The 21713-nt window shown below is 44.0% G+C and overlaps 1 protein-coding gene across 5 annotated transcripts in view; it reads right to left on the reverse strand.

Moving 5' to 3' along the window:
- Nucleotides 1-1271: 1271 nt before the first annotated feature.
- The window catches only part of FAM219A (family with sequence similarity 219, member A), a 60043-nt gene continuing 39601 nt past the window's right edge, over nt 1272-21713 (reverse strand). For 2 of the 5 annotated variants that reach the window (XM_006863048.1, XM_006863047.1), the window contains exons 2-6: nt 6699-6798; nt 3720-3822; nt 3411-3491; nt 2757-2811; nt 1272-2004 (exon numbers count right to left, since the gene is read on the reverse strand). In XM_006863048.1, the coding sequence (XP_006863110.1) occupies nt 1849-2004; nt 2757-2811; nt 3411-3491; nt 3720-3822; nt 6699-6798 (495 nt within the window). In that variant the 3' untranslated portion in view covers nt 1272-1848. Of the gene's footprint in view, nt 2008-2756; nt 2812-3410; nt 3492-3719; nt 3823-6698; nt 6799-21713 lie in introns of all 5 variants that reach the window. The other 3 variants (XM_006863046.1, XM_006863050.1, XM_006863049.1) reach the window with 3 other exon arrangements.

Here is a 21713-nt window from a genome sequence, read left to right on the forward strand (position 1 = left end):
GCAGCAGCCTTGCTCCCTCCTCTCACTACTTCCCTTTCCAGCTTTCCACCTCCCAGGACTGGCAGCCAGAGGGTGGACTGGGGTCCATTGCATGCTTGCAACATGTGAGTGGCATATGCCAGCATGTTACAGTGTCAGCATGGTGTAATGGAGAGGGTCTATCTCCGTCCTGAGATATGAGATCCGTGAGACACAGGTCTGAACAGCCTTAGGCTATCCATACTTCCATTTTCCTTCTCATGGGGCAGAAGAGGCCCTAATCAGCTCCTCCCTCTTCTTTTACATCCTCGCTTTTCCTTCCAATCCCACAAACCAGCAACAGCAGCAGAAGCAGCAGTACACCCATTCTGACTCATAGATGTCCCATACAGCTACACTCACAATAGACCCTCCCAGACACACATACACACATTCACAGACACACAGAAACACATATATTTCCAAACAGGCCTCTTAGAAACTGCCCCCTTCCCTTTCCACACAGAGACACAAACTCAGGGAGCCCCCAAGGGGTATTCCAAGACACACAGAGAACTCCCCACAAACCTCCCCCCAGAAATTCCTACAAAGAAATGCTTCAGATACGAAGGAGCCGTAAAAATAATTGCAGCTGCTGCTCATTTTACAGTTGAAGAAACTGAAGCCCAGAGAAAGGAAGTGGCTTGTAGAAGATCACAAGGAGAGTGTCAGAGCTGGATCAGAACCCAGGCTTCTAACTCCCACCAAGGGCTTTCAGTCCATTGAAGTGCTGAGCATCCTCTTCCACTGTTAGCAGACCACACAGAAACTTCTCCACCACTGATGCTCACAGCTATGACAGAAACGGACACATGCAGATGTCCCGACCCCAGAGCAGACACAACAGCCCGACACCTCAGGCACACACATCCTGCCGGCCGCTCCCTACCACAGACATGCTGTCATTCGGTTCAGCATGCTTCCTTGCAGACTCTTTTTGGGAATCAGCCTCCAGAAACGGGCTGGGATAGGATGGGAATCGGGCATGTGAGATCAGCCTTAACCACATCCGCCTTCCAGCCTGAGACAGACACCAGTGAACAAGAAGCATGGGAGGGGTGGGGGCAGAGCGATGCACTGATTAGGGGCGAGTAAAGACAGATCGTATTGCCCTAAAGCCTGGCCTGTTTCCAAGACCCACCTTACCCTCCTTCTACAATCCAGAGAGCAAGGAAAGGAGTGAATGGGGCAAAGAGGAGCAAAAAGGCCTCCTCTTGTTGTTGCCAAGATGGTGGGTAGCGGGGGTGGGGCTGGGGAGACGGACAGTATCCTTCTGGGCGGGGTTTCCAGGGTTCCTGCCTGATGATGAGAGGAAAGCGCAAATAGGTACATGGGTCCGCAGAGGGCCGCGTGGGGGTTCTGAGGTGCTGGGCCCCGTCCCCAAGGCCAGGGCCTTCTTCCTCCCTTTCCGTGACAGGCTGGGGCTGGGAGTTCATGGCTTCACAGGGGTGGGGCTAAGCCCCTGGCTTTGTGATCCCTTCCCCCACTCATTACTGTTGGCCTCCCTGCCGCCCAGTTCCTTCTCTTGGACAAGGTACTGTAGCCTTGAGGGACGAGGCAGGGTGCTGGATAGGGTCTCCCAAGTAACTGAACAAACAGCCTCCATCCCTCCTCAGCCCCCGGGGTGGAGAGGGACCCGGTTTTGGTTTCTCCCGCTCCATGAACACAGAGGTACACGTCCTACCATAGGAGGAAGCAATGACTGTTACGAGGTTGCGGCTGTAGGGGGCGCAGGGTTGGGGGCAGGAGGACGAGTTGGGGAGGGGTCGACCCCTGCCCGCCCAGCCTGGCCCGCTCGGCCCGGCCCCCTGGCCGCTGCAGCCCCGCCCGCTACTGAATGTGGCAAGCGGTGGAGGACGTGGCCTGGCAACACATGCAGGTGGGGTTCACGGACTTGGGCGGTATGAGGTCCAGGTCCTCATCGTCAGGGATCTCGTCTAACCGGTAGCCGTCCTTCAGCAGCTGGATGTTCAAATCTTGGTTGATCTGCTGTAAACAAAGGGAAGTGGGAGGAGGTTAGGCTCGGGTGGGAGACAGTGGAAAGCCGGCCCACCTGCTTCTAGCCCCAGGCCCGCCTACATGTCAACCCCAGATTTCTCTGCAGCCTCACCTAGGCCATGCCCATTCCATTCTAAGGCTAATTTTTAACCTCAAATCCTGCCTTTATTCCAGCCCTGCCCCGAACTCATTCCCGGCCTCATTAAGTGTCCCCTGTATTTCACACCCCATCCAATCTAAGAGCCCGGCTTCGATCTCAAGCTCCACCCCCGCCCCACCCACACTTGCACTCCTTCTTTCAAACCCAATCCTATTCCAGCCCCACACCCTCGGGCCCTCTATAAAAGGGTCTTTGTCTTGGAGTCCTGGTGTGGCTCTGTGGGTTAAGGCACCAGACTGCAAAGCAGTTTGAACTGCAAGGTCGGTGGTTCATGCTCCTCGGAAACCCTATACAGGGTCGCTATGGGTCAGAACTGTCTCGACAGCACTTAAAAACAACAACAATTCCTCTTTTCGGAGTTCTGGTGTACTGTAGGATAAGCACTCGGCCATAAGGTCAGTTTAAACAGTAAGGTTGGCGGTTCAGACTCACCAGCCACTCCTTGGAAACCCTATATAGAGTCCCTATGAGTCCGAACCTACTCGATGGCACTTAACAACAACTCCTTTTAGGGTGTGCTTTGGCATTGGCCTCACCCCTTCTCCTTAATAGAAGTGGTCCTTGTCTTGTGGGGCCTCACCTCAGCAGAGGAATAGCCAGAGGAAGAATATCTGGACATGTCAAAGTCGTCATCACTAGTGGCGAAGGAAGGACAGGGAGGAAGTGATTCAGGGAAATTAAGTAGAAAACCCCCTATACCCTCCCATCAGTCAATACCCCACCCCCACCCCCCAAAGCAGCATGATCTAAATAAAAACTGTGCTTGCTGTACACATGCAGTTTTCAGACAGGTTCCCTAGCCGCACTCTTTAAAAATTAACTGTCACTACTAATTCGCTTCCAATAAGAGCTTCCACTCTCTCCACCCCTCAAATTGCCTTGACTGCTGAGTTTTCTGAAGTTCAAGTCTAGCCAGCTGCATTCCCAGCAAGTAGGACTCCTCTCTTCAAGAAGGTGGAGGGTAAGCATTGTATTCTGCTGTTCAAGACATTGGGGCCCATCCCAGGGGAAGCCATTGGACTAGTTCTCCCAGGACAGCAATATACTGCATCAACCCCCCTTTTCTTTATCTGCCTCTCCCTTCTCCTGGTTTAAAAACAAAAAACAAAAGCAAACCATTCCCTAGGGGATCCACCCATGGAGAGCCCCCAAACCCCACAGTATGGCAGGTGTGGCTGTATAACCCACTTGGGCTCACACAGGTTCCTGACTGCCCCCAGGCCCCCATACACACCTGTCTGTGTCAAGTGCTACCAGTGGCTTCTCATCTGGGCTCTGGTCAAGGGAGGAGTAGCCTTTATTGGGGACGACCAGCCTGGGTGGAGAATTTGTGGGGTTGGAGTGACAATTGGAACAATGGCAGAGGACTGGGTTGGACCACATCCTATCATGTCCCTTCCTCCCTCCTTCCCTTCCTCCCCACTTTGGGTTCTGTTGAGGCGCTCTCCTTTTGGAGAGGAGCTGGACCTAAGGAAGCAGGGACGAGGAAGTATCTCAGGACCATCAGAGATAGGGTCCAGGTGGGTAGAGGGGGTCTCTCTACCTGGTCCGGGCCATGACATTGTTCTTCTTGGGTTGCTGGTTGATGGGGCTACCCATGCTGCCATTCTTCAAGGAGCCCTTCCGGGCCAGCTCCCGCTGCTTCTCTGCAGGGAAACATGGGAAAGAAGCTGTGTCCTGCCCCAGGGTCACCCTACCTACTACTAGGGGCAGCAGCGGCCGGGCCTCCATTATGAAACCCCTTGCTTCTCTAGGGACTGAGGCTGTGACCCCAACTCCAGACCCCCAATGTCCACTGGAGACCTGAACGTCCTGAGGCACATAGTGGGGAACAAAAGGAGGCTGACCTCTGTTCTCCCAGGAACCACAAGTCCCATGTAGGGAAGTTAATGTGTGCTTGATGTTAGGGAAAGAATGGGGACAAAGAGAGGGTCACAGAGGGATGGGGCAGTCAGGGAAGACTTCCTGTAGGGGATAACTTCAGTTGGAAAAAGGAGGGCATTCTAGGAAGAAGGGATAGTGTGTACAGAAATGCATTTAGAAGTGACCATAGTAAGTGTGAGTCTGGATGGAAGGATGAAGAGCAAGGGAGATCAGGCTAGAACACTAAGATGCATTTGTTTACTCATGTATTCACTCTGCAAATAGCTTATACTACTAATCATGTGTCAAGTCCAACGCTAAGAGGCTGGGAACTCCATCTGGTTATATAAACATAGAGCATGAAGGATGTGAATGCCAGACAGGGGAGTTTGGAATTAATGCAGAAAGTACAAAGGTTGTGGAGCACAACTGGCTGAAGGGCACTAACAAGGCAGGGGACAGAGGTTAGAGGAAGTCCCTCAGGGCTACGATGCCTGAGTGATGCTCCTGACTCCTCTGCCAGTGCCTGAGTTCTTCTAAGTTTAGGATCTACCAGGTTCATGGTGCTGGCATCAGGTGACCCACTCCCTGGTGTGGCACTAAGTGTGGGAGAAAATCTTGTGGAGAAGTTTTAGAGGCACTGACTTTCTGTCTCTAGTCTCAGCATCTGTTCCCAACTGTAACTGCTCAGGTCCTAGAGGAGTTCCCAGCTGTGACTGTCCTTTCTAACTCATCTCAAACCCCAGATCTAGGGAAAAGGGATACTAGGGGAAGACTATCTCATGAGTTCCATATACCATGGCTCACTTTGGAATTTCCTCTGTCTTCATTTCTCTGAACCACTGTCTCCCAATCTCTGCCTGTGGTTCCTGTCCCTCCTTCCTTGCCACAGTTCACCAGGGCTCCAGCTTCTTTCCAGCAAGTGGGTACTTCCATTACCACCCCAAGCCTCTAGGGGGTGCAATTTGCCTTAAAGTTCCTAGTGGTTATTCCCCACCCCCACCTTTTAGTGAAACTAACTCAAACCGACTTGATGGCACTAACTAAAAAACAAAACGGAAACTGGGAGTCCTAGTGTGGCACTGTAGGATAAGCACTGGACAGCAAGGTCAGTTTGAACTGCAAGGTTGGTGGTTCAAACTCACCAGAAGCTCTTTGGAATCCTATACAGGGTTGTTGTGAGTTAGAACAGACTCGATGATACTAGACAACAACAATGAGTGAAACTGGGACAAGGTTGTACATTTTCATGAAGATCTTTGGTGGAATTTAATGGGAAGAAAAAGAAGAAAAAAGTTACTTGAAAAGCATGTTGCGATCGTTGAAAAAAAAATGTAGATAATAAATTGGCAAAACCAAATGGTGGACTGTTAGGCAACCATTTAAAAGAATGCAGTGATTCTCCATATGTTGACATGGGAAGGGGCTTTAAGACATTAATTGAAAGGAAAAACAAAGTGTCAGAAAATGTGTATGGTATGTCAAAACTGCAAAATCGAACTAGAAAAGCTAAAGGTGGTAAGGGAGTAGAGAAGAACTTAAGCTTGTTTAATTAACAAATAATACACAAATAAAACTGGCTGTAGTTTGAGTCTGATGTTCTAGGAAGATGAGCAAATTTTATTTGTGGAGAGAACTGCTCTCAGTTTAGAAAAACAGTTTGAGAGGGGCTCCCTAGAGGTGGTGTGGAAATAGCTGAATCAAAAAACAGGACTCTGCAGAAAGGAGTCTGAAAAGCTGTGGAGGAAAAGGTTTTAGAATACATGGTCAAGGGCTCTTGGGAGTGAGCAGGAGATCCAGTATTTGTTTGGTGGGCCTGAGGAGAAAAATGGATAGAATGGCAGAGAAGTTTTGAAGGGGAGTGATCGTCTGTATTTAATTGTAAGCTCTTTCCTGTATGCACTGTGTTGTAATTTCTCTCCATGCAACCATAGTTTTAGCAAAAGTCAGTTACACACAGCAGCTGTGGGGAAGTGAAACTTTGGATCCTGAAGGAAGGGGGGCAGTGCTCATCACAGGGGGAAGTGAGATGGCACCTGCAAGAGTTGTAGGGCTAGGTAGGGCTCAGGTGACTGACTGCAATGGAGCAGGCTGCAGTGTAAACTGACTTCAAGTGGACATGAGATAAACTTCCAAGGAAAAGTGACCCTGGAAAGGGTGGGGGTAGATGTTTGTGTTTACTAAGTAACTCAGAGAAAGCCCCCAGTCAGGAGCTAACCAAGCCCTGAAGATCTCCAGATGAGTTGAGATTGGAATGGGGAGAGGAACTCAGTATCGAGGCTTTGGCACCCTCATCCTTTCTATCTTTCAGACACATAACTGATACACCACTTCTAGGGTAGCTTCCTATTAGTCTGATCCAGTGTTTGATGGTACTTCTAGGCCCCTGAACTCCATTACCCATGCAGGCCTCTCTTGGAATACCTGGAGCCTTCTTGGTCTCAGAGATGCCTCCTAGAGTTTGGGGCTCTTTCAGAGAACTGTAACTGCCCCTGCTAACTTGCTGGAGATAAGGCGCCTGGCAGTGCCAGTGACTTGGTGGCTTGAGTCTTGGAATCATCTAACCTGAACTGGTTTGTCTGTGGCACATCATTGCAGACCCAGCCCAGTGTGCCTTGTCCACTACCCAGATCTCCCTCACGCCCCCAGACACACTCACCCAGCTTCACTTGGAGCGGGGATGGTTTGTAATTCATGGCTACTGACTCACCCTCCCGGGCGTCACAGTCTCCGTCTGAGATGGAGGCGGCGGCTGGATCCTATGGGAAGAAAGCACAAAGACAGGGTGTTGTTAAAAAGTGAACACAGGGGGATGTTCCCAGCCCTGAAGCTAGTTTTCCCACCAGCTCTCTGGGCTTCTAGAGGTATACATCCCTGGCAGCAAGCAAGGGATTTGGGGGAGTGGGCCAGGCCTATCCATGATGGGAGGTTCTGATCTAGGTAGAAGATCTAAGGATCTCAGCTCTACTTGTACCCAATTAGGCCTGTCTTCAAAGTTCTGTGTGATCCAGTCTCCTCCAGAAAACTTACCACATTGCCTTATACCCACAGACTGCTTCCTCCAACCTAAAGCTCATACTCGTTGTCCTGCTTCTCAGGGCCCTTCCTGTGTACTTGATTAGAAAGGTCTATCTAGGTTCTCATTGGTTGGAGTCTGGATTGAGGTCAGTGTAGATGCTTTTTGAGCCAGACCTTATTCCTCCCTGGCTCCCCTTGTCCGGGACCCAGAGGACTAACTGACCAAATAAGGTTTAGAGTATGGGCTGACTGGACAATAAAGCGTTCTAATGAGGACTCCTCAGTGCACAGTGAGTTCTAAAGAAGGGCTTCTGGAAGAACCTGAGATTGCGTGGATGGTAGGTGAGAAGACAATGGCAAATAAGCTGAAAGCCAGTTAGTCCTGTGTTACCCAGAGTGTAAAACATGGGGTTTGACACTAAAATGATGAAGGAAGGAAAGCTTGGATCTGTGTCTTCTCCATCTCCCTCACCACTCTCCTCATGCCCCTCCCTCCATTGGGCCAAATTCTGTGCTGCCCAGGATCCTAACTTAGTCCCACCCTGCTTCCGAAACATCTCAAATCACTGCTCCAAGAGTCAGGGCCCTGAGCCACTCTCACCTCCAGTTGAAAAGAGCTGGAGTCATTCACATTATCTCGAGAAGCTGATGATCAACCATTAACATAAATATCATCATAGGGATCTTCGCATTTTAACCAAAACCCACTACATTGAAGGACTGAAGTATGAGGATTCTAGATGGGCTCCAAAGCGGCTGCCTCTTATGCCTCTGAGGATGCAGAGACAGGCAGGCAGAATGCCCCAGGACTGGCCCACAGTGTCAGGTTAGGGACCTGGGTGGTTACTGGTGATCCATGACCATTATTATCCTGGGAGAGAAATCCTGGTCTTGTATGTGCCCCTTCAGAAGGCCATCTAGAGTACAAGACACTGGGTGAACAAGTGGTTTGTGAGTTGCTGAGGGCAGAACCTGAACTTCTCTTCTCTATCCTGATTCCCAACTCTTAGCAATGGTGAATGCAAAGTGGGGGCAGGAGGCTCTGCTCAGAAAAGGCCAAGTGCCACAGCACCCGAATCTCAGGCAAATTCAACACCTTTACTGTGGCCTTCCTGTTTGTCTTCCCTGAAAAATGCAGTCAATGCATCATGACCATCACATGGCAATGTAATTGTTGTTAAGTGCCGTCAAGTCGGTTCTGACCCATAGTGACCTTGTATAGGGTTTCCGGGAAGCGATTGGTGAGCTTGAACTACTGACCTCCCAGTTCAAATGGCTTTGCAGTCTGGTGCATTAACCCACAGCGCCACACCAGGACTCCTGGCAATGTAATGTTGTTGTTGTTGTTAAGTGCCGTCGAGTCGGTTCCGACCCATAGCGACCCTGTACAGGGTTTCCAAGGGTGTAAATCTTTATGGGAGTAGAAAGCCTCATCTTTCTCCCGCGGAGCGGCTGGTAGTTTCAAACTGCTGACCTTAAGGTTCGCAGCCCGATTCGTAACCACTACCCTGTACAGGGTCGCTATGGGTCGGAACCGACTCGACGGCACTTAACAACAACAACAACAACACTACCAGAGGGGGAGATTAAATGTGAAATAGTCATGAATATAAGTATCAGAAAGGAATCCAGGCAGAAGGAAGCGTCTGGCTCCCTGAAATCAGGGAGAATTGAAAATACCCTCCAAGGACATCTGACAGGCGTTAGCTAGATCCGGAACTAGAGTGAGGATTAGCAAGATTATTAATAAACACTCATCAGAGACAGACATTGAAATGCATCCCTAACAGCAGCCTATGTTTCTGCAACCATTCAAACAAATTCTCCAAAGACTGCTAAGAATGATTAATAGTCCAGCCTCACTGTTTCTGGAACAGGGTATATAGGCTAATGGCCAGTACATAGCCAATACATCTAGAGGAATAAACAAGTGCCAGAAAAATCCATAGTCTGGCCCAATGGTTTGCATTTAACTGTGCTCCTCTAGCTCTATGCCTTGTGTGGGGCTGAGGATGAGGCACCCCTCCAGTCTACTTTTAGTTCATTTACATATTAGGTTTCCTACAAGGTTTTTGGTTGAAGAAAGGGTTCTATCGCTTGAAAAAAGAAAGAAGAAAAAGCAGATTATAAGGTTGAGGACATCTGACAAGATGGCAGGCAGACTAGGTAGACATACTACACAGTCACTCTACGACAAAGATAGGAGAGGTGAATACTGACTTGAAGAAGCTGAACCAAAGCAGGGAGAGATGAGACAGATGAGTGAATTGTCTGGCCTGACATGGTGTGGCCATCTTGAACATTTGCAAGTAGCATCCAATGTAGACAGCAACCTGACCACACAAACATACACAAGTGACTGGCGGCGAGAAAGGTGCGATTCTCCTGTTCCCCACACCCTCCTGGTGACCAGAAGCCTGGCCAGCTCTCAGCTCTACTCACCCCTGCACAACTCCTGCTCTTCCAGAGGTCAGAGCCACACTATTGTGAATTAGGAGACAGGTGTAACACCCCTGCATTTGGAGGCACAAGAACTCTGCCTCATCAGACCAGCAGAATGCTCAGTGTCTAATCCTTAGTTACCCCTAGGCGAGCAGAAACTCCTTCCATAACCCAATTACCCTGTCCCTACCTGCCCTCTAGGCCCACAAGAGTTTCTTTTGGGAACAAGAACCTTAATACCAATCACCATCTGTGCCAGGACAAATTACTTTTGGATTAGGTGTATAGACTGCAGGCAATACTTAGGCCTATCGGAGTTCCATCCAGGGTTGGGTGGCCCGCCCTCTCACCCTTTCCCCACCTCCACCCTGTGATGGAAAAGCAGAGAGTGCCAACCCACACAGGTTCCCTGCCCCCACAGTTTTCTCCTCTCTGGGTCTAAACCCTTTCCCAGTTTTTTCCCTTCCTTTTTAGTTTGTTTTTTCCTCTCTCTCTCTCTTTTAATCCTTTGTTTCTCTGCTTTCCTTTTTTCTGTTTCTCTTTTCTTTCCCCCTCTTTATTTTTCTTTACTATTATTATATTTCTCTTTTCTTCCTCTCCTCCCTAATTTTATTTACTGTATTTTTCTCTCTTATTTTTTCTCTGCCTGTTTTTATTTTCCTTTACATTTTTTCTCTTTTTAGTTATTATATTAGTTTTTCTTGCTGCTGCCTGTTGGTTTTCTTCCTTTACTATTTTCTTTCTCCACCCAATGGAAGACAGCAACTGTGCCCACCCACACTCAAACCTTCTGCAGCTCCATGCACTGGGTAAGGGTGACTACCAGCTCTTGTACCATCTGATCAATGATAGACAACAACCAACACCAGTCAAATCTACCCTGAACTGTACTACACAGTGAATAGAGAACTGTGCACACACTTCCATTCTCTATCACATCCATCAGAAGGCAGGTGGTGAGTGCCTAAGAACATACCAATATACAATCATCATTAAATACAAATACAAAGACATCACAATGTCTTGGGGACAATTTCAGTTCACACGAAGAAACAAGACATAGTGACTTAAATAAGTGACCACAATGCAAAGCCAACAAACATTTCTGAGGAAGAAATAGTATTGGAGCTAACTGATGAAGAATTGAAAAGAATTATATTTAGATTGAGAGAAAAATCAAGAAAGCTGTATAATGAAAGCAAGGAAAATGCAGAAAAATCTTTATAATAATTTAAGAAAATACTATAAAAATAAACTGGCAAAATAAATGAAAAAATTATATAACATACAAAAATAGCAAGTAGAGATCCAGAATATTAACACTAAGATTTCAGAAACTGATAATACATTTAAAGAGCAAAGGAGTACAAGTGATTCAATGCAAGATTGAATTAGTGATCTTAAAGGCAAATCTCTCAATACTAATCTGATAGAGGAACAATCCAAACAAAGAAGGAAAAAAAATCTTGAGACAGCCTAGGAATTGTGTGGTAGCTGACTTCATTATACATTGATATCTTTTGTTCCCTATTTTCAGTCTTGTCAGTTTGTTTTTCTTTAATACTTCTATATATGTATGTATTTAGCTCTGGATGGTCTTGTCATGTATAGCAATCTTAGGTTGTTGTCTGATGTTGGTTCTCAGTCCAAAGAACACCCTGTAGCATTTTTTGTAAAGTTGGTCTGGTCATTACACATTTCTTTTGATTAGGAAATGTCCTAATTTCACCGTCGTATTTGAAGGACAGTTTTGCTGGGTATATGATTCTTGGTTGGCAATCTTTTTCTTTCAGAGTTTTGTATATGTCATCCCATTGCCTTCTTCCATGCATGGTTTCTGCTGAGAAATCAGAGTTTAGTCTTACTGGCTCTTCTTTGTAGGTAACCTTTTGTTTTTCCCAAATTGCTCTCAGGATTCTTTCCTTGTCTTTGATTTTGGAAAGCTTGATTATGATATATCTTGGTGATTTTCTTTTGGGATCTATCTGTTTGGGGTTAATTCAACTTCTTGTATGCTCATCTTTTCATCTCTCATGATGTTAGGGAAATTATCTTACAACACTGTTTGACAAATTTTTCTGTGCTTGTCTCTCTCTGTTCTGGAATTCCGATCACCTGTAAGTTGTTCCTCTTCATGGTGTCCCACATAACTCTTAGGCTCTCTTCGGATTTTTTCATTCTTTTTTCTGATTGTTCTTCTAGCATTACTAGTATTAAGTGATTTATCTTTAAGCTTACTAACGCAGGCTTCCATTGCTTTGCATCTATATTCCTTTGCTCTTTCAATGTTATTGTCCATTTCTGAGATCTTTGTATTAATCTTCTGGATTTCTAATGGCAGGTTTTGTATTGTTTCAAAATTTGCATTTATTTAATCTGTTTGTTCTTGTACTGTTTTCCTGAATTCTTCTAAAGTTTTTATTGTATTCTCCTTGCTTCCTTGATTTTTCTATCAATCATTTGAAGCTACCTAATTATCACTTTTGAATTATTTTGCAGTTAGTTTCAGTACCTTTCCTTCCTTGGAATTGTTTTCTGGCTTGGCGTCTTGTTTGTTTGTTTGAGCCATTCTTTTGTTTCTTAGTGTAAGCTAAAATTGTCTGCTATCTCTGGGGCATTATGGGGTTATTTTATTTGTTAAAAGCAAATAATGCAGTTGTTGTACAAGGAGGAGAGAGATCTCTGAGGGGCTCCTGAAATTCAAGGAGCTCATGAGGTGGTTGTGGAAGGGACTTGACAGCAAGTTCCTGGCTATAAATGGAGTTCCTATTGGCCTTGGTGTTATGTATGTTCAGGGAACTCAATCTGGAAGTAGTTCATGGGGGCCCTTGATAGAGATGATTTCAGTGCATGTTAGGTAGGCTCACAGGGAAGCTGGGGAAGCACGACTGGTTAAATGCTGGTCTGTTGGCTCTATGGGTTTTGTAGGTCTGGAGCCAGGCCCACCTGAACCCAGGCACCAAAGCAACACACCAAAGTGGTACAACTGGCCCCCACCTCACACTGTTGTGGCTCCCAACCATGTAGTGCTGAACTCCCAGAGAACAGGGTCTGCACTGAGAGTGGATAAGGGTGGGAGAGGGCTACACTTCTAGTCACCAGGGGAGTGTGGGGAAAAAGAAGAAATTGAACCTTTTCTGTCAACTGTGAAAATGTGTTCTGCCAGGCTTCCATCTGCTGCCAAAGCTGCTCACAAAATGATGGAGCCATGTCTGGCCAACTCTTCACCAGTCAGCCTCTCTCTCTCACCATCCCTGCTCGGTCTCTCCTCCCAGCAAGCACTCTATCCACCTCTCTAACCTTTCTTCTGAAGTTCAGGGTGCCAGAATTTTCATCTGTGTCTGTTTTATTCTGTTTCTTGTGTCTTTGTTGTAGAGGGTCCATGTAGTGTGTCTACTTAGTCTGCTATCTTGCCAGAAGTTCTCAAAATGAAATAGTCTTTGATGGTTACCAGGGGTGAGAGGGAAGGGGGACTGATTCACTGGCTACAGGGTAGACACATGTTGACTTGACTGAAGGGGAAGGCAATGCACAACAAGAGGGAGGTTGGTGAAAGAATGGTGGTGGCAATGGAAGATGCAGTGGAGGGAGTGGAGGTGAAGTGTAAGAGTTAAAGACAACAGAGGTAAACACTATTATATACACAATATTGTAATTATGGCAATCTATAGGTAGATGCATGGATAGATAGATACACAGGTTGAGAGGGCATGGAAGGGAGAGAGAGAGGATACCCACATATATATTACCTTGCAGCAAAGGCAAATACCCCATGTACAAATATCCTTGCCAAACCTATATATAATACAGTTTTTGTCTTTTTATTTTTGCTGCAAATATATCCATGAATGTAGTAAAGCATACAGAGGGCAAAGTTATGGAAACTACTTAGATATAACCAAACCCCTTGAAGCAATGGGCCACTGGTCTGGGAACTCAGGACTGGAGTCTCAGGGGATATTGTGGTCAACTAGCATAATACAGTCCACAGGTATATTGTTCTACTACACCTTATTTTGGTGAGTAGCAACTAGGGTCTTAAAAACTTTTGAATCACCATCTAAGGTACAACTATTGGTTTCTCCCTGCCTGGAGGAAAGAAGAGTGATGAGAATTGAAAACGGTTGGAATCCATACTAATACCTAGTGTCAATGGATTACTGTGAGGATAAAATGAGTTAATATACATTAAGTACTTAGAATACTTTTTGGTACATAGTAAGCACTATGTCAATAGCATAAAAGATGACCATATATGTGGACTTCACCAGATGGAATACACAGAAATCAAATTGACTATAGGTGTGGAAAGAGACAGTGGAAAAGCTCTGTCATCAGTCAAAACAAATCAGAGACAGACTGGAACAAACCATCAACTGCTTATATGCAAGTTCAGGCTGAAGCTGAAGAAAATTAAAACACGTCCACAAGAGCCAAAATATTACCTTGAACATATCCTACCTGAATTTAGAGATAATTTTAGAACAGATTAGATGAGTTAGACACTAAGACTGAAGACCAGAAGAGTTGTGGGATGACAACAAGAACATCATACAGGAAGAAGGCAAAAGGCCATTAAGAAGACAAGAAAGAAACACCAAAATGGATGTCAGAAGGGACTCTGAAATTTGCTCTGTAGCATAGAAATGCTAAAACAAATGTAAGACATGAGGAGGTAAAAGAGCTGAATAGCACATTTCAAAGAGCAACTAGAGAAGACAAAGTGAAATATTATAATGAAATGTGCAAAGATCTGAAGTTAGAAAACCAAAAGGGAAGAACACACTTAGCATTTCTCAAGCTAAGAGAACTTAAAAAATAATTCAAGCCTTGAGTTAAAATATTGAAAGATTCTATGGGGAAAATATTGAATGATACAGAAAGCATCAAAAGAAGATATAAGGAATACACAGAGTCACTGCATCATAATGAAATGGACCATGTTCCACTATTTCAAGAGGTAGCATATGATCAAGAGCCAATGATACTGGAGGAAGAAGTCCAAGGTACATTGAAGGCATTGGCAAAAAAATATAAATAAATAACAAGGCTCTGGGAATTGAAATTGAAATCTTTCAGCAAACTGATGCAGCACTGGAGGCATTCACTCCATGAAATTTGGAAGACAGCTACTTGGCTAAGAGATTGGAAGAGATCCATATTTGTGCCCATTCCACAGAGAGGTAATCCAACAGAATGTGGAAACCATCAGACAATATTATCAATATCCCATGCAAGTAAAATTTTGCTAAAGATAATTTAAAAACAGCTGAAACAGTATGTTGACAGGGAACTGCCAGAGGTTCAAGCTGGATTCAGATGAGGTACAAAGAGGAATATCACTGCTGACGTCAGCTGGCTCTTGACTAAAAGCAGATCATTGTGCTTTACTGACTACACAAAGGCTTTTGATTGTGTGGCTCATGACAAGTGATGGACAACATCATGGAGAATGAATATTTTGAAACACTTAATTATGCTCATGAGTAACCTGTACATAGAATAAGAGGCAATTTTTTGAATAGAACAAGGAAATACTGAATGATTTAAAATTAGGAAAGGTGTGCTTCACGACTGTATTCTTTCACCACATTTATTCAATCTGTATGATGAGCATTTCAAATAATTTGAAATGCTGGATTATAAGTTTTCCCTAAGGACATGCTGAGTTTGAGATGGTTTTGGGATATATTGTTGTGTGTTGTGGAGTCGGTTATGACTCATAGCGACCCTTGTACAGGGTTTCCGAGGCTGTAAATCTTTATAGGAGCAGAAAGCCACATCTTTCTCCTGCGGAACAGCTGGTAGTTTCAAATGCTGACCTTGCGGTTCACAGCCCGATTTGTAACCACTATGCTACCAGAGCTCCTTATCATATATATCCTTAGTAAGTAAGATTTGGGGCTTGGGAACTCAGAAAAGAGGTCTGGGCTGGTGGTGAATGAGTGGAAGAAAGGGACTGAGTAAAAGCAGAAAGATGAGCTATAAGAAGCCACTCAGCTAGAGTTTCAAGATGGAAGAAGTTGATAGTGTCAAATAATGATGTGGCCATAATGTAAAGAAAATATTTAAAATGACTGAAATCATAGATGTTCTCAATTAACATAGTTTTAGTGGAAGGATAGTGACAGAATACAGATTATGGGGAATTTGAGAGGAAATAGGAGTTGAGAAAGTAGAGACAGTGAGCACAGACTATTATTTCAATGATCCAGGCTGAGAAGGAATGAGACGGCATAACTAAAGAATTTCTTTAGACCAAGAGAACACCTGACACAGTCCAAGACTGAGGGGGAAGGAAGTTGGGCAGAAAACAGATGTTTTATGGGGCATGTTTTCTAAAAAGTCAAAGGAGATAGAACCAGAACTTTGAACCAGAAGATAAAGCTTCAAATTGAGATAAGAGAAAGATGAAGACAGGTGAGGGACGTAGATAAGCATGAGGTAGAAAGTTGGAGTTCTTTCCTTTAAGCCTAAAATTTCACTGACTATCTATAGAGGGCCACTGATTCTTTTGTCAAGAATAGTTGATTAAAGGAAGAGGTTGAATGCTATGTTGGGGTGGAGTTAGAGAGAAGGGGGTAGTGATGGTTACCAAGGAGTGGGAGGAGATCAGACTGGCTAGGCTTTCAGCTACAATCCTCAGCCAGGATGAAAGTCGCTGTCCCTGGTTCTGAACAAGCATGTCTGTCTTGTAGCCTGAATATGGATGGTTCATGGTAGAGACAAGGAGTTCTGGTAGCATAGTGGGTTACTAGTCGGTCTGCTAAGTGCAAGGTCAGTAGTTCAAAACTAATAGCCTGCTCCACAGGAGAAAGATGAGGCTTTCTGCTCTCATAAAGATTCTACAGCCTTGGAAACCCTATACAGCATTGCCATGAGTTAGAACTGACTCCATGGTACACCTTCAGGGTAGAGACATTCTATCTCAACTCTTCCATAGAGAAGGATGCCTCTGTTCTCACCTCCAAGCACAAATTTCTAGGAAAATGGACATAGAATGAGATATTAAGAGGCAAATTACTCAAATCAACCTTGTCTAACCTTTCTCCATATAATGCATATGAATTTTCCTCTAGTTTTAGGAGGAAGTTAAGAGGTGGGGTGGGGAGGCATCTCTGAGTTGAGAAATTCTGGAATAGAGTCATGATTGTACTCTGTTCATTTACACTGGGTGAAAGCAGGAAGCAGGACAGACCTAGAGCAGGAACCGAGTAAGACAGGAAGGAGGACATTGCTGATAAAGAAATAAAAAAGCAGGGGAGACCTGGGACTCAGGTCACTCTCTATGAGGTGGGGGCAGAAAGATGGAGCATAAAAGATCAACTCTGCTTCTGTTATATTTTTTCTAGAGGTGTGAAACTACCGGGGGCTGTGATGTGGTGATTCAAGGCAATGCTACTCCCCCCAAACAGCTCTTGGTAGTGGGTGGAGAAACATGCTTAGATATCACATTTAGAGGTAAGTCCAGCAAGTGTGACTCAGTACTTTCATTGATTTCCCACAGTTGGGCAGAAAACTTTCCTCCTGTCCAATAATATTCAGTAGCTACTTAAGCATTGAACAGATTGCTCTACTTCCTTGTATATGGCTGTTCATTCTTCTTTTAGGCTAGTCCCTCCTGTCTTTGACTCTGCATCTTAACATGAGCACTATTCAGTCAATGACAGCTCTTATTTTGTGGTATGACCTGAAGCCACATCTTACACACCATTTTCTGAGTCTCATTTTTGGGTGGCTCCTACTTCTGTTGTTTATCTCTCCTCCAGAATTTCTCTATGATCTGCCTGTGGTACTGGGCAATTGGCCTGGATTTTTATCATGCTGGAACATATGAATAAAACTAGAGGTCCCACTTATAAGAAAGGACAAAAGTGTCTCCTCGGGATAAGATCTTCAGGGGGGGATCTGAACAGTCTCCCCAAATTTTACTTGCTCTTACCAAAAGTAAAATAAGAACAAAAGTGTTGGAGAGAAAGGTTGTGAAGTCTGAATTGGGGAGATGGGGCAAAGGATCCTGGCTAGTTCAGAAAGGCTGCACTCAGTCTAAATCTCCCCAGTCATTTACGTTTTTCTCTAAAAGAAGTTTCAATTGAAATGACACCCACACACTTACTGCATGCCCATTCTCTTTCCAGTTCTTGCCTAGGTGCTAGTGGTAGAATGCAGAGGAGGAAAGCACTTTCTCCATACCCACATCATACTTCTGCAGAGCATTTTAAGGTAAAGTGAAGTTCACCAAGTAAACTGGAAAGGATTTTCATGCTAGAGTTTGGGAAGTCAAGCTGGTCCTGTAAGTAGTTGCAGATTTTCTATCTTTTTAACCAGCTCTTAGGACAAAATTAATTACACACACGTACACAAAGACCACCACCAAGCCTTGGTATCTGTGGTGGCTGTCACTGGGTGAATCAAACAAAATGAAGGAGGGTCAATCAGTTGCTGACCTCAGGTCTAGTGAAAATGCAACCGCAGCAAGTTTAAGAGATTTTTCTATAATAAAGCCATACATGTTAAACACAGCCTCTGTTAGCATTCTAGTATATTTCTTTTTAATTTTTTGTATAATACAGTAGCAATACTCTAGGGTTTCCCTTCTCTGGGAGCTAGTGCTGTTTCCAGCCTCATCATCACAGTGTTGGCTTCCAGCAATCATGTTGGTTTCATGTGATCTCACCTCTGTGGTTATATGCTTAGATTGTTGTTTTTGTTAAATGCTGTCGAGTTGGTTATGACTCATAGCAACCCTTACAGGATTTCCGAGGAGAGGCTGATGGGGTTGAACTGCCAAACTTGTGGTTCACAGTCCAGTGCTGATCCTACAACATCATACCATATGCAGAGCCAATTATACTTTCCTTTAGGATTGGGAACTGGAATAAAGAAGGAATGTAAATAAAGCTCAAGACTGGGTTGGGTAGCAGAGAAAGCTATTGGGAGGGAGCTAAGAATAAAGCTGATATGTAGAAAGAAGCAAACACAAGAGATGGAGAGAATGCTCCCTAGGTTTCAGGGCCTGTTTCTAAGAACCCTTCTGAGGCCTGGCTACAAGCCTGCCCTTAGACACTAGTGCTCTTAGAGTATATTTTCCTTTCTAGCTTAAAGTTCCTTGAATTGAATTTTGTTTATGTAACCAGGGTACCAACTAATGTACTTGTATAGAAAAACATTTAAAGAAAATCACACTGTATCCTGAATTCTGTATTTTAAAAATTTGGTATTAGAACACAATCACCCTTCCATATCTTTACATAGTTTTGTAACCATTAGTTTAGGCTGTATAATAATTTATTGAGGGAAAATATAATAATGTTTTTAAACTAGTCACTTATTTTAGACATTCAAGTTTATAATTTTTCACTATGATAAATGTTATACTGAAATTCATATATTTGCACTTAGGATCACTTCCTAAGTAAAATAGAATTACTAAATCAAAAGGCATGAGCCTTTAAAAAGATTCTTGATACATATTGCCAAACTGCTTTCCCAAAGGACTGTTCCAATTTACAGTGCCTCCAGTCATGACTAAGAGTCATAGCTGGTTTTTAATATTTCATTTTTACTGTGTGCTGGGGAATTTCAGGTCATCATATCTATCCATTATCTTCCAAGAGAGCTCTGCTCCAGTCCTCATTTACTTGGCTCCCTCTGGGAATCTTCTTTCAAAGAAAAGAATTTCCTCTGGGCATCACCTGCCAGACAAAATACTCCTTGCTTGAGGCCACCAATTAAGAACAAAAGAAGGGATGATTTTGTCACATGAAGCTTGGAAAGGACTCTAAATGGATCACCAGTACTCCTGGTCACTGGCCACATGCTTCAGCCACTTCTCAGCCTATGCTCAGTTCTAGTAACTGGGACAGTTCAGTGATTCCAAAGCCAGGAGGCAAACCTCAAAGAGTGGGTCTTTCTTGCTTTCACACTTAGGGTGGGAGAACTAACCAACATGGCTCTGAGTTTATCCCAGCTGGACCAGAAGCTCCTATTCTTTTATCCATCAGTTAGCTTTCAAAAATAGCTACTCAGAATGAGGGAGATAAAAGGATGGTGAAAGATATGAAGCTAACAACTGGGATGATCAGGAACTGGATTCATTTTTGAAATATGGAGATAATTGACCAGTGAATTTTAAATAGAAAATTTAGAATCTTGATCTGTCTTCTCCATAATTAGGAATATGCTTGTCTCATGTTGATGCCTTGCATGTTGTAGGAAGGCAACAGACACTGATGATTGGTCTGGGCCAGATTTACCTGTGGATCCATGTCTGGATCTTGGCCCCAAGTCTAACTTGAGAATTTTTTATAAGTTTGCATTACTCAAGTAATTGAGCCTAGCCTGCTCTGGTCCATGAATCTTCTGGGTTATGCATTTTCCAAGAAAATCAAAGAAATGTTCTGGAAGATTCCATGGGGTGTTTTCCAGAGCTGTCATCTCTGATCCCTTCCCTTCAGCCTTGGAGGAATAAGGTAATGGACTTGGAGGGCAGGTGTCAAATAACTTCTTACCTCTGACTTTTTCTGCTTCCTACCTTCTTCTTTCCCACCTATTCTAAATCTAACCACTATTAGACCTCACACGCACTACTTTTTGCTCACAAAGACAATTTGAAGCTCTAAATCTCAGCTCTCTGGTAAATTGTTATTATTGCTGTTAGGTGCTGTTGAGCCAGTTCCAACTCATAGCAACCCTATGAACAACAGAACAAAACACTTCCCAACTGCACAATTATTATATCTGAGTCCATTGTTGCTGCCACCATATCAATCTATCTCATTGGGGGTTTTCCTCTTTTTCGCTGATCCTCCACATTATCAAGCATGATGTCCTTCTCCAGGGGCTCATCCTGACAACATATCCAAAGTATGATAGATGAAGTTTTGCCATCCTCACTTCTTAGGAGCATTTTGGCTGTACATCTTCCAAGACAAATTTGTTTTTTCTTCTGGAAGTCCGTAGCATTCTCACTATTCTTCACCATACCATAATTCAAATGACTCTTCTAATTTCTTCCTTATTCATTTCCAGTTTTCATATGCGTATCAGGTGATTGAAAATCCCTAGTCCTCGAAGTGACAATTTTACTCTTTAATGCTTTAAAGAGGTCTTTTGCAGCAGAATTGCCTAATGCAATACATTGTTTGATTTCTTGACTGCTGCTTCCATGAGTGCAAATTGTGAATCCAAAATTAAGTCTTGGACAACTTCAATGCTTTCTCCATTTATGGTGATGTTATTATTGGTCCAATTGTGAGAATTTTCATTTTTTTCTTTTCTTTACATTGCAGTGCAATCCATACTGAAGGCTGTAATTGTTGATCTTTATCACTAAGTATTTCAAGTTCTCTTTGCTTCCAACAAACAAGGTTGTGCCATCTACATATTTCAGGTTATTAATGATTCTTCCTTCAATCCTCCACAACTCGTCTGTCAGTTTGTCGCACTGTGGTGGCTTGTGTGTTGTGATGCTAGAAGCTATGCCACCGATATTTTAAATACCAGCAGTGTACACCCATGAATAGGTTTCAGCTGAGCTTCCAGACAAAGACAGTCTAGGAAGAAGGAAAGGTGGACTACTTCTGAATGTTTAGCCACTGAAAACCTTATGGATAGCAGTGAAACACTGTCAGATAGCACTGGAGTATTGAATATTGAAACATGAAGAACAGCACCAGAATATTGGCAGATACAGTGCCAGAAGAGGAGCCCCTCAGGTTGGAAGGCACTCAAAATATGAATGGGGAAGAATTGCCTCCTCAAAGTAGAGTTGACCGTGATGATGCAAATGGAGTAAAGCTTTCAGGACCTTCATTTGCTGATGGGGCACAACTCAAAATGAAAAGAAAACAGCTGTAAACATCCATTAGTAATTGGAACATGGAATGTACAAAGTATGAATCAAGGAAAACTGGAAGTTGTCAAAAATGAAATTGAATGCATAAAGATCGATATCCTAGGCATTTGTGGACTGAAAAATACTGGCATTGGCCATTTTGAATCGGACAATCATATGGTTTACTATGCTGGGAATGACAAATTGAAAAGGAATGACATCACATTCATCATCAAAAAGAACATTTCATGATCTGTCTTGAAGTACAATGCTGATGTGAGAGAATAATATCCATACACCCATAAGGAAGACCAGAGTGCTGGTGTGGTGCTGTGGGTTAATGCACTGGACTGCAGTGTTGATACGAACTGCAAGGTC

The sequence above is a fragment of the Chrysochloris asiatica genome, unplaced genomic scaffold (assembly GCF_000296735.1).
Source record: "Chrysochloris asiatica unplaced genomic scaffold, ChrAsi1.0 scaffold00053, whole genome shotgun sequence".
Taxonomy (NCBI): Eukaryota; Metazoa; Chordata; class Mammalia; order Afrosoricida; family Chrysochloridae; genus Chrysochloris; species Chrysochloris asiatica.